Source organism: Elephantulus edwardii, unplaced genomic scaffold (genome assembly GCF_000299155.1).
Source record: "Elephantulus edwardii isolate Elephantulus edwardi_28Jun2011 unplaced genomic scaffold, EleEdw1.0 scaffold00226, whole genome shotgun sequence".
In the NCBI taxonomy this organism is placed as follows: Eukaryota; Metazoa; Chordata; class Mammalia; order Macroscelidea; family Macroscelididae; genus Elephantulus; species Elephantulus edwardii.
In genome coordinates this window covers 1,539,266-1,553,721 of record NW_006399976.1, presented here as the reverse complement: position 1 = coordinate 1,553,721, position 14,456 = coordinate 1,539,266, and the positions used below count along the sequence as shown (strand labels likewise).

Below are 14,456 nucleotides of genomic sequence, written 5' to 3'. Positions count from 1 at the left end.
TTTTTTCCCATTCCATACGAAATTGGAGATTGCCTTTTCCATCTCGTTGAAGAATGGGAATTCCACCAATCTTGATGCCACAATTCTCCTCATACAGCCCAGCCTCCTGGATAATCTGCTCTGCATATAAGTTGAAAAGGTATGGAGACAGAACTCATTCCTGGCGTACACCCTTCCCAATTTTGAACCATGCAGTGTCGTCTTCCCAAGGAGCCCAAGATCCTAGAACTGCACCGTCCAAGTCTCCAGAACACAAGCAACATGTGCCATTTCCACTTAGTTGTAAAATGACACAGAATTAGACTAGTTTCTTAACCATTCTTGCCTGTGATAAGTATACACTCCTCCCATATGGCTATCACACAGAACAACACAGCAGTGTGTCCTCACAGCTCTGTCTCTTTCTGTCTCTGGACCCCACAGTGAATAGCATAATCCTAGGACCAGAGAAAGGTGGACTCCTGGGCATCTGCTGGCTGTATAGCAACCCAGCTACCTCAGCCAGCTTAGTATCTTCATCTAGAAAATGGGGTATTATCAACCAAGAACAAGTACTTGTGTAAGTGTACACACACACACACACACACACACCCCTGATGCAACTGTCCTCTGTTCTGTTTCTGCTGAAGCCCAAAGAAGTCCCTACAGAGAGACAGATCTTACAAATAAGACTGTCACCTGGAGGTGGAGTGGGGTTGGGGCGGGGACATGGAGTGAAGCTGACTGACCAGCACTCCTGGGCATACTGACAGAACATGCTCCACAGGCTTTAATGGGGCTGGAGTCCTGCCTAGGCTCTCTTCACTCAGGGCTTTGGGTAGAGACAAGTTCCTAACTCAGTTTGCCAATTTGTAACACTGTTTCTCTCTTAACCATCTCACTGACTAACACCATTGTCAATCCTTATGTGCATCATCAAAACCATATGACTGCTGGCTCGAGAGAAACTGAGGCTTAGGAGACACATCACCCAATCCCCCCTGCTACTCATTTCATAGCCACACACACACTTCTGGCAGAGCCAGTGCCTGGTTCCAAGGGAGGTGGCATGGATGGAAGGTCTCATGGGCTACCTACTTCCTCCACTCTCTATGCTTCCCCTTCGTGTTTTATCAAGAGTCAGGCCCTCAACTCTGACACTAGGAGGGTCACAGGAGAGACAATGAGCAAGGGCTGAGCAGACACCATAAAGACATGTCCTCCAGAAGCCTAGCCATTGTAATGCCCACCCTCTTTGACATGCACATTATTATTACTGCCTATCCTGGAGAATGCCTAACAGCACAAGCACCACTAAATGGAGACAGAGACCTTTATCACTACCACCAGAAACCAGTGAAAATTACCAGTGAAAGCAGATCTGAGCTGTGATGGTGATTCAAAGACTGACGGCAGTGGTCTTGGGAGGTGCTCAGGTTTTGAGCCCAAAAGGTAGGTAGGAAGAACAAGGCAAGGAAGGGGAACTGGGATGCAAGTCAGTCAGATGAGAGCCTCAAGGGGCATCACGGTGCAAGGCAGGAGGAGGGGAGCAGACAGACAAAGGGGCTGGTCAAAGGGACAGACTGGTCCTGCCCAGACTCTGGTTATAAGTGACAGAAAAGTTGGCTCAGATGAGCACAATAAAGAAAGGAAGCCATGCTCACTTTACTGACTAGAACAGAGCAAACCCACCATGCCAGCAGCTCCAGGTACTACCTCCACCCTTGAGTTAGCATCACTCCACAGCTTTCTACTCTCTCCCACTCAAGTCTCCTCAATGTCCCAGCATAAGCATGACTGAAAACTGTGGCTAGCTCTGGACTGTCATCATGCAAGACCTGTCAAGCACACCCATACATCTGCTTGACAGCATCTACAGCAGCAGATATTCACACAGCACAACTCTACCTTATCCAAGGCTGCAGGTGAGCAGTAGTAACCAAACTCCAGAGCGGTCACAGCCCAAGTTCCCACCACAAGGAAAACCATCTTCTCTACCATGCTGACCAGAGACCTGAGAAGATGGCAGCATAACCCCAAAGAGGACTGGGACTGCATGTCGTCAGGGTACTACAGACACATTGGGCACATCAAGCACAGCAGGTGCTGACAGGGCATCGGGTGCAGAATCAGAGGCCATGGGCTCAATAATCTAACAAAAGGGCGGGAGGGGGGAGACTGCAGATGAGACTGGGCAGATCTGAGTCTTCTAGGCTCACTCATTCACCCACCAGACAGCTGCATACACATTGTCCCTGAGAGGCAGGCCTGACAGGTAGCAAAAGAGCTAGGAGACTAGCTGCCACAACAATGGAGACTCCTGTCCACTCCACTTGCTCTCCATACGGAAACACCGTCCCTGTCACCCTGATGAGGACTGTTCAGATAGGGGATTCTAGGACAGCAGACAAACATTAAAGCAAACCTAAGCCACTATGACCTCTTTCCTGTCCAGTCTAGTGTCTCCAATGTCATTGTCCTTTCACCCAGGGTCCCAGTGGTCTACGAACATCTTACCACTTCTGTCCAAACACAGATCTGTATCTTCTGAAAACACCTCTTCCTACCTGCTATGGGCACGGCCATCTTTTTTTGCTCCTCCTTCCACCCTAGGCAGCCCTAAAGCCTGGCATTTTGAACTCACTCAGTGGTAGTATGAGAGAAAAGCTGGCCATCTGTTTCCACAAAGGCCAAAAAAACTATGAAGCAGTTACACTCTGTAAGGTCACTACGAATCGGAATGGACCCAACAGCAGTAAGATTGGTTTCTGGTCTTTTTTCATGAGTGGGCTACAAATGGGCGTTTCACTTTCACTACCAGTAAGGCGCCTCTCAAGTGTTGGCATTTTCAGCTTTGAAGACTGATCCACCCAGTTGTGCTAAGAGACTGTAGACTGAACAGAGGAAAGAGGAGTCACTTTCTCTGTTCAACAAGTCAAGTTCAGGAATGCCTGTGATTCCCACTGTGTCACCGAGTCAGAAACGACTCATAGCTGACTGTCCTGCCGGTTTTCCGAGGCTGTAAACTGCACAGGAGGAGACTGGCTGTCTTTCCATTGCAGAACAGCTGGTGGGTTTGAGCCATGTGCCTTTGGAGTGACAGTTAACTCCTTTCTCCATCTGATACCAGGCACCAAAAGTGTCAACAATAGAGAGAGAGGGAAAAAAGACACACACACACACATACACACACACTCTCTCTCTCTTTCCCGCTCCTCTCCCATTCACTGCCAAGGAGCCAATTAAGCTGAGTACAAGTAGGAAAGTTATTAACAAGATATGAAGCCTTACACCCGAGGAAATGTACCCACCACTGAAAGGTGGGGGTCTGCAATCAGAAGCACATCTGAGTTGACCATTTTCAAACTGATAAATGCCAAGTACTTGAGAGGCACCTTAGTTGGAGTATAAGCGAAACAAACACTTGTTTGTAAGTCTTTCAGAGATAAAGCCAAACTCACTGTTTTCAAGTAAATTCTGACTCACAATGACCCTACGTTGTAATGAGAATGCCCCAGAAGTTTCCTTGGCTGTTACATTAGTGGAGGCACATAGCTAGGCTTTTCTACAATGGCACCACTTTGTAGGTATACTAACTGCCAACTTTCATGATAGCAGTTAAGTGTAGATCACTTATGCCAAGCTGGGAATCTCAACTCCCAGTAAGATGCACACACACTTTACATGTGTCAGGCTGGCAGCTCAAAAGTGGGCACAGAAGTCACACGTGGGACAAAGGCCTGCTTCAGGGTTTGACCTGAGTCCCTAAGGAGACCCACTCCCCCCCCCCCCAAATCTAAGGAAAACCAGCTTCTAGCCACCCAGATTCAGCAGTGGAGAAAATGAATTGGGCAAGTGGAACCTATCAGCCTCCCCAGTCCCGTGAGGCCTGCCAAGTCATGGGCCAGTCATAGTCTATGGGCTCAACCAGGGGAGGAGATGCCCCCATTCCTCACTGACCACACACTACCTAGCCTATCCCCCTTTCCTCTGACCCTACACATCAGTGCCCACTCTTCTAGGCCAGCATGACGTCTCCCATCAGAAAGACGGGTGGAACTCAGTCAACTCTCTTCCAGCCACTATTCCTTCTCCTGTTAACAGGAGCCTGATGGTCCTGGGTCATCTCCCCCATTCCAAACCCAGCTGTTTCGGAGAAATGAACCCAGATTTTAGGTACCCCCAAAGGCAGATTCCAAAGCCAAGGTCAGTGTTGGTGCATGATCCTACTGAGCTTTGGGAAGGCACAGGGAGTGCTGCAGGGAAGGTAAGATTTAGGGAAGTTAGCCTCTCCTACAGAGGCAGCATACAGAGAAAAGCTGGCCAGCCCCAAGAACAGAGCACTCACAGGCCTATCAATTAGTCCTCTGCTGCTCAGCCTCGTCACCAGCACACGGTATCCTCCCGAGTGAAACAGGATATAAAAGTGGTGACAGAAATGAGTAAATGCAGAACAGGCACTCTGAAGGAGACACTGTAAAATGGTCTGTGATTATGGTCTCCGGGGCCAGCCTATATGCCCACATGCCAGCTGTCCCACTACATGCCAACTATCAGTGCTACCTGCCTACATGTCAGAACATGTTCACACCTCAGCACGACATGCCAACTGTCAGAATTACACACTGCCCCATTGGTGGTACACACTCACTACTAAATAGTGGTATGACCTCTGTGTCTACATGTCAGTCCTACCAGCCAACTAACAGTGCCACCTGCCTGTCTGTCATGTTCCCTACCAGTTGCCTGCCCATGCACTGGGGAAAACAAGTGGCATCCAGGAGGGGTTAGTATGAGAGCAGGAGGGCAGTCAACTATACTGGGGCCTCCAAGTCACCCACTCCATCTTAACATATACCACTGGGCCAGGGCAATGATCGAACACAGCGGGACCAAGAGAAGCAAAAGGCTGAATCAGTGTGGAGCAGAGGGCATAGATGAGGCCACAGAAGTGAGATCGTGTGTGTGTGTATGTCTACCACTAAAGGCATGATGCAGGTCACAGGACAAGGCAAGGGCCCAGACAGGGCCACCACCACCTACTGGGTTCCCCTTTATGAGCTATAACTGTTTCACCAGTGATGTACCCAACTGCAGCAATTGTACCTCAGGGTTAAGGCTAGCCAGTCCATATGTGGACCAGAGTGCACCAGCCTTTTCAGAATGTTAAAATGAAAATTAGCTGGGAATAGGGGTTATCCAGGAATGATCCCAGAGCGTCACATGGCCCTAGGAGTCAGGCATAGGACAAGGTGGCATACCTAACGGTATCCCGGAGGCCAGGGTAATATAAAGTATCATCTTCTCAGACACAAATAGGGGAACCAAGAAACACAAAAGAAAATCTCCAGTCTTATCCTGGCAGGAAGCCACAGCACCCTCTAGGTACAGTTTCCCCTCCAGCCAAGTATATTAAGATGTTTCCCAGCCAAGCCGGCATAAAGATTGTGACATGAGGACAGGAGCAAGGGACTCTGGAAGAGGGGTGCAGGCTAGGTCTAGAGCCAATGTCATTTCTAGCCATGTGTCCACCTCACTTGAGTGTCATCACTTCCACTGGCCTCAGATGGCAGCTGGACACAGGATATATGTGTCTGTGGCCTGTGAAGAGCTGACTACAGGCACCTATCATGCCCTGTTCACAGAAGGTCATCTAAAACACAGGAGCTCTGGACCTGAGGAGTTGTGCTGGTAATCCAGTCACAAACAGGCTCCATGAGGCTAGTCATCAACACAGAATTGACAACGTGTGAGGTCCATAAGTAAACAGTCTGTCTGGGATTGAAGCATAAAAAGCTTCCAGATACTAGGGGGCACCCAGAGGAAGGAGAGAGGGCTGTGAATCCTGAGTTCCATAGGTAGTTCTTGTGACAAGACTGAATTTTATCAGGTTGATTCTAACTCATGAAGATCTCACGTGACTGTGTAGAACGGCTCCACTGCATGTTGTTGGCTGTAATCTTTACCGAAGAGGATCATCAAGTTTTTCTCTCACATAGTGCTGCTAGGTGAATTCAAACTGCCAACCTATAGGTTAGCTGCAGAGCAAAAACTGCACCACCCAAGGACCCACTCCAAACACAACACATACAGAATTTCCTGAGGATTAAAAAAAACAACAAAGACCCAACCTGCTGGTAGCCAAGCACTGTGCTTCAAGAGAAAGATGGGCAACCACCTCCCATGCGATTTACAGCCTCTGAAAACCCACTATGAGTCAGTTCTGTCAACCTGACAGTACATAACACCACATTCAAAAAGGTTAGGAACCGACAGGTTAGAAGAATTTAAAGGAAAGGAAGTAGAAATTTTGTTTTAATAAAATTTTTTAACTGTGATTTTAACCTAAGGTTGCAGAAGTTAGATTTTCATTCATTCATTGTTACACATTTTACCCCCCTCCCTCCCTTCTCCCAGTTCACTAAAAAAAAAAAAAAGTTGTTGCAAAATTACTTCCCTCTCCCCTCAGTTCTCTTTGCAATGTACCTCCTATTCTGGGCTGTTTTCTATGTATATGACCTAATCATATATTCCTTTTAAACCATTCTTTCCTTCATCTGTTCCAATGCAATATTCATTACCTATCCACTCTTATTTTATTCTCCCCCCAACACCCCATTGTCAGACCTGCTTTATAACAATGGTGGTTGCAGTATTCGTCCTTTTGTAACTGAGATATTTCACTTAGCATTAATGTCCTCCAGGGTCACCCATGTTGCGTAATTTTTTAAAGTTCATTGTTTTTCAGTGCTGCATAGTAGTCCATTGTGAATATGCCATCATTTTTCTATCCATTCATTTGTTGATAGGCACTTGGGTTGCTTCCACCTCTTTGTTGTTGTAAATAATGCAGCAATAAACACAGATGTGCATATATCTGTTTGGATGGCAGTTCTGGTTTTTTAGGTTATATTTCCAGTAGTGGAACTGCAAATGATCAAATGTTATTTCTATTTCCAAGTTTTTGAGAACGTGCCAAACCATCTTCCATAGTAGTTGCACCATTTTACACTCCCACCTGCAGTGAATAAGGGGTCTAATCTCTCCACAACTTCACCAGCATTTATTGTTTGCTGCTCTGTTGAACTTTGCTATTGTTGTTAGGATGAAATGATATCTCAAAGTTGGGGTTTTTTTTCCCATCTCTTTGATAGCTAGGGATTTTGAACATTTCTTCATGTGTGTGTTTGCTATCTCAATGTCTTCTCTGGTGAAGATTCTATTCAGAGCCTTCAAAAATATTTAAAACCATGTCATATATTTACGACTAAGAACTCATAAGGTATATTCCAACTCAACATTCCTACTGGGCCTTTCTGGAAGTGGGTGTGTGTCCCCATTAAGCCCAAGGGCTGCTGTGGAGCTGACCAGCCTGGATTTTAGGTCCAGAGCTATCACTCCCACGTTGGGAAGAGGAGCACACAGCTCAATCTCTTCTCACTCCCAGAGGAGAATGCAGCCTCTACCCCCTTTACCTCCACTGACCTAGCCTCCATGTGGGAACTGGACCCAGATGAATTCCTCCGGTGGACGAACCCAGGAAACTCTACAGTTCTAGAACTTCAAAGGACTGGCAGTTTCTGAGATGTGGGTCCCCATGGGACATCCGATGCAACAGCCCCTTTGTAACATGCTCCACACACAATCAGAGAATGGCAGGAACATGGCCACAGTTTGAGTGCCTAAGCAGCCAGCCTTGAGCTAGTGTTGATGAAAATCAGTAAGTAGCGTCCCTCAGAGAAGTAGGCTCACCTCCCAGAAGCACCCCAACTCCCCACCCAGATTTGTCCACTGAAAGCCAGACAGCAAAACCTGACCCAGGCTGAATGATAGTCCATACACATGCCCCAATCTGCCTTCCCCCCGACCCCCCCTCGGCTTACAGACAGAGCATGATACCTACTCCTCAACTCCAATCCCCCCACTGAGAGTCCAAGGACTCACCGGCTATTCCTTCTTTGCAGTTCTTCTTTCACTCCCATCAAGCCCTGAGTAAGTAGACATAGCTAAACGAAACGCTGAGAGATCGAGTCCACCCAGAGGCAGCTTGGAGAAAGACCTGGCAATATACTTCTGAAGGATCAGACACTGAAAAATACTGTGAAACGAAGCGCAGCTCTACTTTTGACACACATACAGAGTTGTCATGAATTGGAAACAGCTCATGACTAAATGGTCTTCTCACCACAAATTAACAACTGATTTCTTGTACCAACTGTAAATATTTTCTTTTAGAACATGCATACCAGCTGAACTGGAACAAACTCATAGCTGAGCCTAGAGCGGGTTCTTAGAGGCAGTAAACTACACATGAGGAGACTACTGCCATTCTCCTGCAAATGTGGATTCAAACCTTCAGGTTGGCTACACAGCTCCTTATTGCCAGGCCACGAGAGCTCAATAAAGCATTCTAGAAAGTTATTTCCTGCTCTTAAGAATTCTAAATCACCTTGACATAAAAGAAATTAAGATCTGCTATTACAGTCTCATGGGATGCACCAAGCTTCAAGGCCCCACATCCAGAGGTTCATGTGACATCCTGCCCAGGAGCTGGCTCCTCCTGTCCTCTCCCCAAAGCTTCAAACCCCTCAAGGACAGGTGCTTCAAGTCTAATCTCTCCACCCCCAGCAGCAAAAGGGTTTGTTCAATTGCAGAGCTACTTTTTCCAGTTTATCCTCTTTCTCCACACACAGCAGTATTGGCTGGTAACTAGGATGAACTAAAATGCCTCCAGAGGTTGCAACTACACGTGCATTTTGAAAGCCAGAATGCAGCCATCTCAACTCAGAAGAATACCCCCAGCTAAGGCAGCCACCAGCTGCCCAGACAGCCACCACTAGACCACCACTCTTGACATCAGGGCCCCAGAAGGATCTGCCCCCCCACCCCCCCACCCCACCCCCCTGCCCCCAGAACACACCATTCAAGAGCCATCTCCCTTCTGAGTGTCCCTGGGGGAAGGAAAGGTGTCCATGCAGGGTACTGCATTCTGTCTAAGATAGTGCCACAATCAGGGCCCCAAGCTCAGTGTCCCACCACTCCCCATGCCTCCAACCAGGGCAGGACCAGGTAACCATGCACACACCCCCTTTGCACCTTTATCTAGGACAAAAGTTTCTCCCTTGGGCAACTTTGGACAGTCCTCAGTAACTCTGTTAATTGCTAGTCAAGATGACACATCCCACCTCAAAGACACCTCCGAGGGTCACCTAGAGGACTGAGTGCCGTAAAGCAGAATGTCCATCTTCTTCCTTGGGAAAGGGTGAGTCACAATCTAGGAATAATACCTGCTCCACAACACTTCCCTGCCCTTTCTGTAGTCATAAAGTGACACAAAGCTCTCCTCATATCTTCTGCTCGGTTACAAAAAGCAAGCAAGGAAGTTACTTAAGTGCACAACTATCCTGCTGAGGTTGGGCTTAAGTGGTAAGAAACTGCACAGCTAATACAAAGGTACACAGTTCAAATCCACCAGATGCTCCACAGTAGAAAGATGGGCAATCTCCCACAAAATTTACTGCCTCTGAAAACCTGCTGAAGGATCACCTATGGGTCAATCCTGACTTGATGGTACACAACAACTCTACTTGAAAGATAAGTCTCCTGTTTTATAGCCCATAAGACCCATTTGCTGCAAGATCAAAGGCATTTATTTTAAGCCAATTTCCTAAGTGTTTAAAGCTTTGAAAATGGCAGCTTCCACTCACTCCATTACAGGCCCTGGAGTATGAAGGAGAAACAGCTTGAGGTATGGACAGGCTTCTAACAACTCTAACCATCAAGCTGTCAATTCTCAGTTTTCAAAACTGTAATCTTTACAAACAGACTGCCAGGTTTTTCCAAGGCACCACTGGATGAGTTGAAATCACCAGCCTTTTGCTGAGCAGGGTTTTAACTCAGAGCACCATCACTAAATAAAAGCACCTAACTGTGCGAAGCCACTTAACAGCAGTTTACAGAGTAAGGAACAAAAGCATCTCAATTAGCGGCGCCCACTTCTTGGGTTTTGATCCCCAGCCAGCACATCTTCCACACGGCCACCATGTTTATCAGAGGAGGCTTTCATGTTACTATAATGCTGAATAGGTTTCAGAAGACCTTCCAGACCAAGACAAGCCTGAAGAGCCCGGCACTCTACATCAGAAGATCAGCCAATGAAATTCTCTGGGGCCTAACAGCCTGATTTGTAATTGCTCAGGGGGATGGCACATGACAGGGCAGCTTTCTGATTGTCCATGGGGTCACTAGGAATCGGTGGCTAACTCAGCAATAGTTAACATTATCACAATGCTTTTTGCACCTGCAAAACACAGAAAGACCAGACACTCACTCCAAATCTCCTTACAGAGCTCCTAACTACAGAAAGGAGACTATATAGGTAACATGCACACCTCTGCTTAGACCTGTTCTACTTTAGAAAGTTGTCACAAGGCATCTTGTACTAATATTTAAAATATAAACCCAAAACCCCACCTTCTATCACAACCCACCTCAGCTGCCTTGCATCCAGTCTTGGATCCTTAAGGGACTTGGACCTTCATCCCCAATCCTACTTTCAGATGAGGGGCTTTCCACTTCCACAGGAGGAAAAGGTCCATCTTGTGCATGCTTCTCCGTCGAAGTCCCAGTCACCACAATGCAGCCTTTTCTTTGGCCCTAAGGAGCCTCAGCAGCAAGGACCAAGAACACCCAGAACCATCCCACAGGCACTGATCTTCTCCCAGAGAGGTGTTGTTTTCTAGGTGGACGCTCCATGCCTTTGCTTCATCTAAACCTCTGCAGGAGTGTGAGGGCAAAAACCACCAGCAGTGACTAAGGAGGTTCCTGCTGAAGAACTTGACCAGTGGAGGCATGTGCACATGTCCAGGGTTAATGCAACTGCCCTTCCTTCTGCAACACCCTTTTCAGCCTCCCCTGTAGGAATGCACAACACTGTGTGTGACAAAATGCTTTCACTGTTACAGGGTACACCGTACATATTATTGTCTCAGACAGACATGAGGTGCAATACCTCTTTGACATCCATCTCCCTCCTGGTTCCAGAGGAGTGTTTTAAGAAACCTTCAACCATCCCCACTCTCCAAGCTGGATGTTGAGCCACACCATGACAGAGTCACTAGCAGTCCCCATGGTTCAGGTAGAACTCTCAGGGAGGGGTCTGAGGAAGAGCCTGAAGTGCAGCCCACTTAACCAGCACTTGGGTGTGCCCCGAAAAGCTTCTGTTTGAGTTGAGAGCAGGCAAGATGTGGCATCCTCACGCAGCCTGCATTCTGGTTGGGAGGCAAAGCCTGCACACTGGAGAAATAATGTACTGGTGAGAAGAACGAGATGTAGTCACTTGCTGGGAAAAGCCTGAGGTTAGCCTTCTATACCCAGTAAGGCACAACAGCCAAGGACTGCGTTCATCACCAAGTAAGACTGAGCAAATGTGTCCACTGCACTGCAGACAGACTTCCACCCTCTCGGCTAACACACAGGGGTGGCTTCACCTGCTTAAAAACATTGTGAGCTACTTTTTTAGAAAGGAGTGCGGATGATTTACCTTTTTAATGCACTGGCAAAAATTATTAACTAGGAATCTGATAATACAGAAATTAAAATACTCCAGAGGATAGAACTGCAGAGCAAAGAAACACTTTCCTCTTAGAGGACATGCATCAGGGGGACAGTGGCCAGCAAATGTTACTTTGTTACTTCACGCTGCTGCTCTCTGCCTCTCTAACTTACCAGATACTTGTGGATATTAGGTCAGGGGTCTGTCTTGTTCCCAGCAAAAGCTATATTTGTTAACCATAAATTCATGCTCATGAAGGTAAGTATTACATGGCACAATTCTCCACTGCTTCTCTCAGAAGAGATTTAATTTTAGTGTTGCCTCTCCAACACTGTCCCCATTATTTTTTTTTCTTCCATAAGCATCTTAAATATGTGTCAACCAACTATCCAGAACTGAGAGCCATGACTGGACAAGGTTCAGGACAGCAGCCGTGGGGCAGTAAGGCCTACAATGAAGCAACCTCACTCTCACCTGAGCCAGGCCAACCACAGCCACGTATGGTTACATGGTGCTCAAGTTCCCACTCTGGTCATTGAAAGTTATGCTCCAGACAAACAGCCTTTAAAAACATTCACTGACAATAATGATAACTTTAAAAAAGTGCTTTCATCATGCCTCATATATTCAGAGACAATTTCCCAGTTCCATACACTTTAGCAAGCCTCTAAGCATACCAACAGCTGTCACTGAGGCAATCTGAAGTTGTTGTGCCCTCCACATGTCGGAGTAAACTATGCTCCATAGGGTTTCTAATGGCTAATTTCTGGGAAGCATATCTCCAAGTCTTTTTTTAAGGCACCCCTGGGTCGACTAGAAACTGGAATCTTTTGATTAACATCCAGCACGTTAATCACTATACAAACCATGGCCTTAGAACACCCGTGTACATGTATATGGATTATGTGCCATCGAGTCAGAACCAACTCATAGCTTATTCTTTAGCAGGTTTTCACAGGCTATGAAGAGCACGGAGGAGACTGCCCATCTTTCAAGGAGCAGCTGGTAGATGTGAACTGCATGTCTCTGGGTTGACAATGAAATTATTTACCATCAGCCCACCCGAGCTTGGCTCCCCAAAATGGCCCATATGTAATCTGAATACCCCATCAATATGAATACGACTGTTTCCATACAACTAAAGATGCACAAAACAGGTTTGTTTCCTCCCTGACCCCCTAGTTTGTCCCCTTTCCTTTCCCCACTCCTTTAATCCTAAAAACTCTTTATATGAGAGCTCTGACAGACCCTGGATCCCCCTGTGGTTACTGCCACACCTCATCTGCAGCACCACCAGCTCTCTTCAGCAGCATTAAGAATCAGTGCTAACACCTTACCAGTCTTCTCATAGACCAAAGCATTCTGAAAGGTTTTATACAAGCGTGTGGCTACCTCAACCCCAAAGACACAATGAAAAATATATAGTGTATTTGTTAAACAATTACCATTAGTAATCTCAGGAAGATCTAAAGCCCAGAGAACTACCATAACATATAAATCAGAAGCTTTAAAAGGTCATAACCCTCCAATTTCTACCACAATTGTATGACCCAATGTGTATTCCATGAAGGTAAAGGCATACTGCTAAGAATGTGCAGCCAAACACACCGAAAGAAAAAATTATATCTACTATAACAAGGAAAAATAATCTGAGTTACCTGGCCAAGCACAGGGTGACTTTTTTCCTTCAATGCCCAGCACATTAAAAACTGACCTCAAAGGCCACTTCCTGGTCACCCAGCAAATGCAGGGGCTCACTCTGCACTTGGGTACCACTGCATCTTCCCATTGCCCCATCTGCTCCTGCCACAGGAAAAGATGACCCCGACTGCCAATAAAGTCTTGAGGAAAATATGAGAATACGAGGGGCCTCCCCCTTAGACACTAGGAGCAAAGGGTTCCCTCCACAAACGGTAGCCTGGGGGTGGGGGCACTTGAGAAAAACATCTTGAAGGTAACCCCATCAGCCCGGATCACGCACCAGGCACCACCATGCTGTGACCGCGAGGTGGGGGGATGGGGGGGCTGAAGCAGGGCTACTGCAGCCCCCCTCCCCCACCCCCACCCCCACCCCGAGAAAAGCACCGGCTCTGATTCACTACCAAACCGGAGGATTCCCTAGCTTGGTCGGAACCACAGGGGTCACTGACGCTCAGATAAGCAACAGGAAGAATCCCACCCCATCCCCATCCCCCTCCCACGAAGTCGTTTTCTGTCTTCAGTGACCCAGAGAGAGATCCGGTAATGGCAGGTCCAGGGGCAGAACAGAGGGGGGCCCTTGCATGCGCCCAGGCACTTGATGGGGACGGAGCAGGCGGGAGGGGGGAGGGGGAGCTTCCCTCCGAAGCAGGCAGGTGCTCCCGGGTGGAGGCCAAGCCAGGAGGGCTTCCGTGGTCACCCCGAAGGGCGAGGCACTGGAAGCACGGGCTCCTCGAGTCATGGTCGAGACACCAGTTGCTCCAAAGCCCTGCTCTCTCCCCTCCCCCACGCCGGGAGGGCTTCCCCGGGGTCTGGAAGCCTGGGGGGAGCGCTAGGCAGGGGAGCTTCGTCCCGAGCAGGAGGGGGTCCACGAGCTGGAGCGTGAAGGAAGGTGAGACTGTGACCTCGCTCCCCGTCTGCTCCCTCCGCCCAGGCCTCACGGAAGCCTCGGCCTCACGTACCCGGCGCCACCGGGCTGCTCGACCTGGCCCTGGACACGGGAGACGAGAGGCTGGGATGGCAGCGGCCCTCGGGGACAGAGGGGCACCGGACAGGTCTACCGAGGTCCGAAGAGTGCGGGGTACTGGGGGGGGAGGGTCCCGGGCGCACGCGGCCTCCGTCCCAGCCCGCGCGGCGGATACTTACGTTGCTCTGTGCGTCGATGGCCTGCAGCAGCCGGTCCCTGATCTGCTGCGGAGACGCCGGAGCCGCTGTCATTGCCTGG

The 14,456-nt window shown here is 48.2% G+C and overlaps 1 protein-coding gene across 1 annotated transcript in view; it reads right to left on the bottom strand.

The window, feature by feature from the left end:
• MED26 (mediator complex subunit 26) overlaps positions 1 to 14,449 on the bottom strand; it is a 59,631-nt gene extending 45,182 nt beyond the window's left edge. The window contains exon 1 of the mRNA XM_006898276.1: positions 14,378 to 14,449. Within this exon, the coding sequence (XP_006898338.1) occupies positions 14,378 to 14,449 (72 nt within the window). The remainder of the gene's footprint in view (positions 1 to 14,377) is intronic.
• Between the last annotated feature and the right edge of the window lie 7 nt (positions 14,450 to 14,456).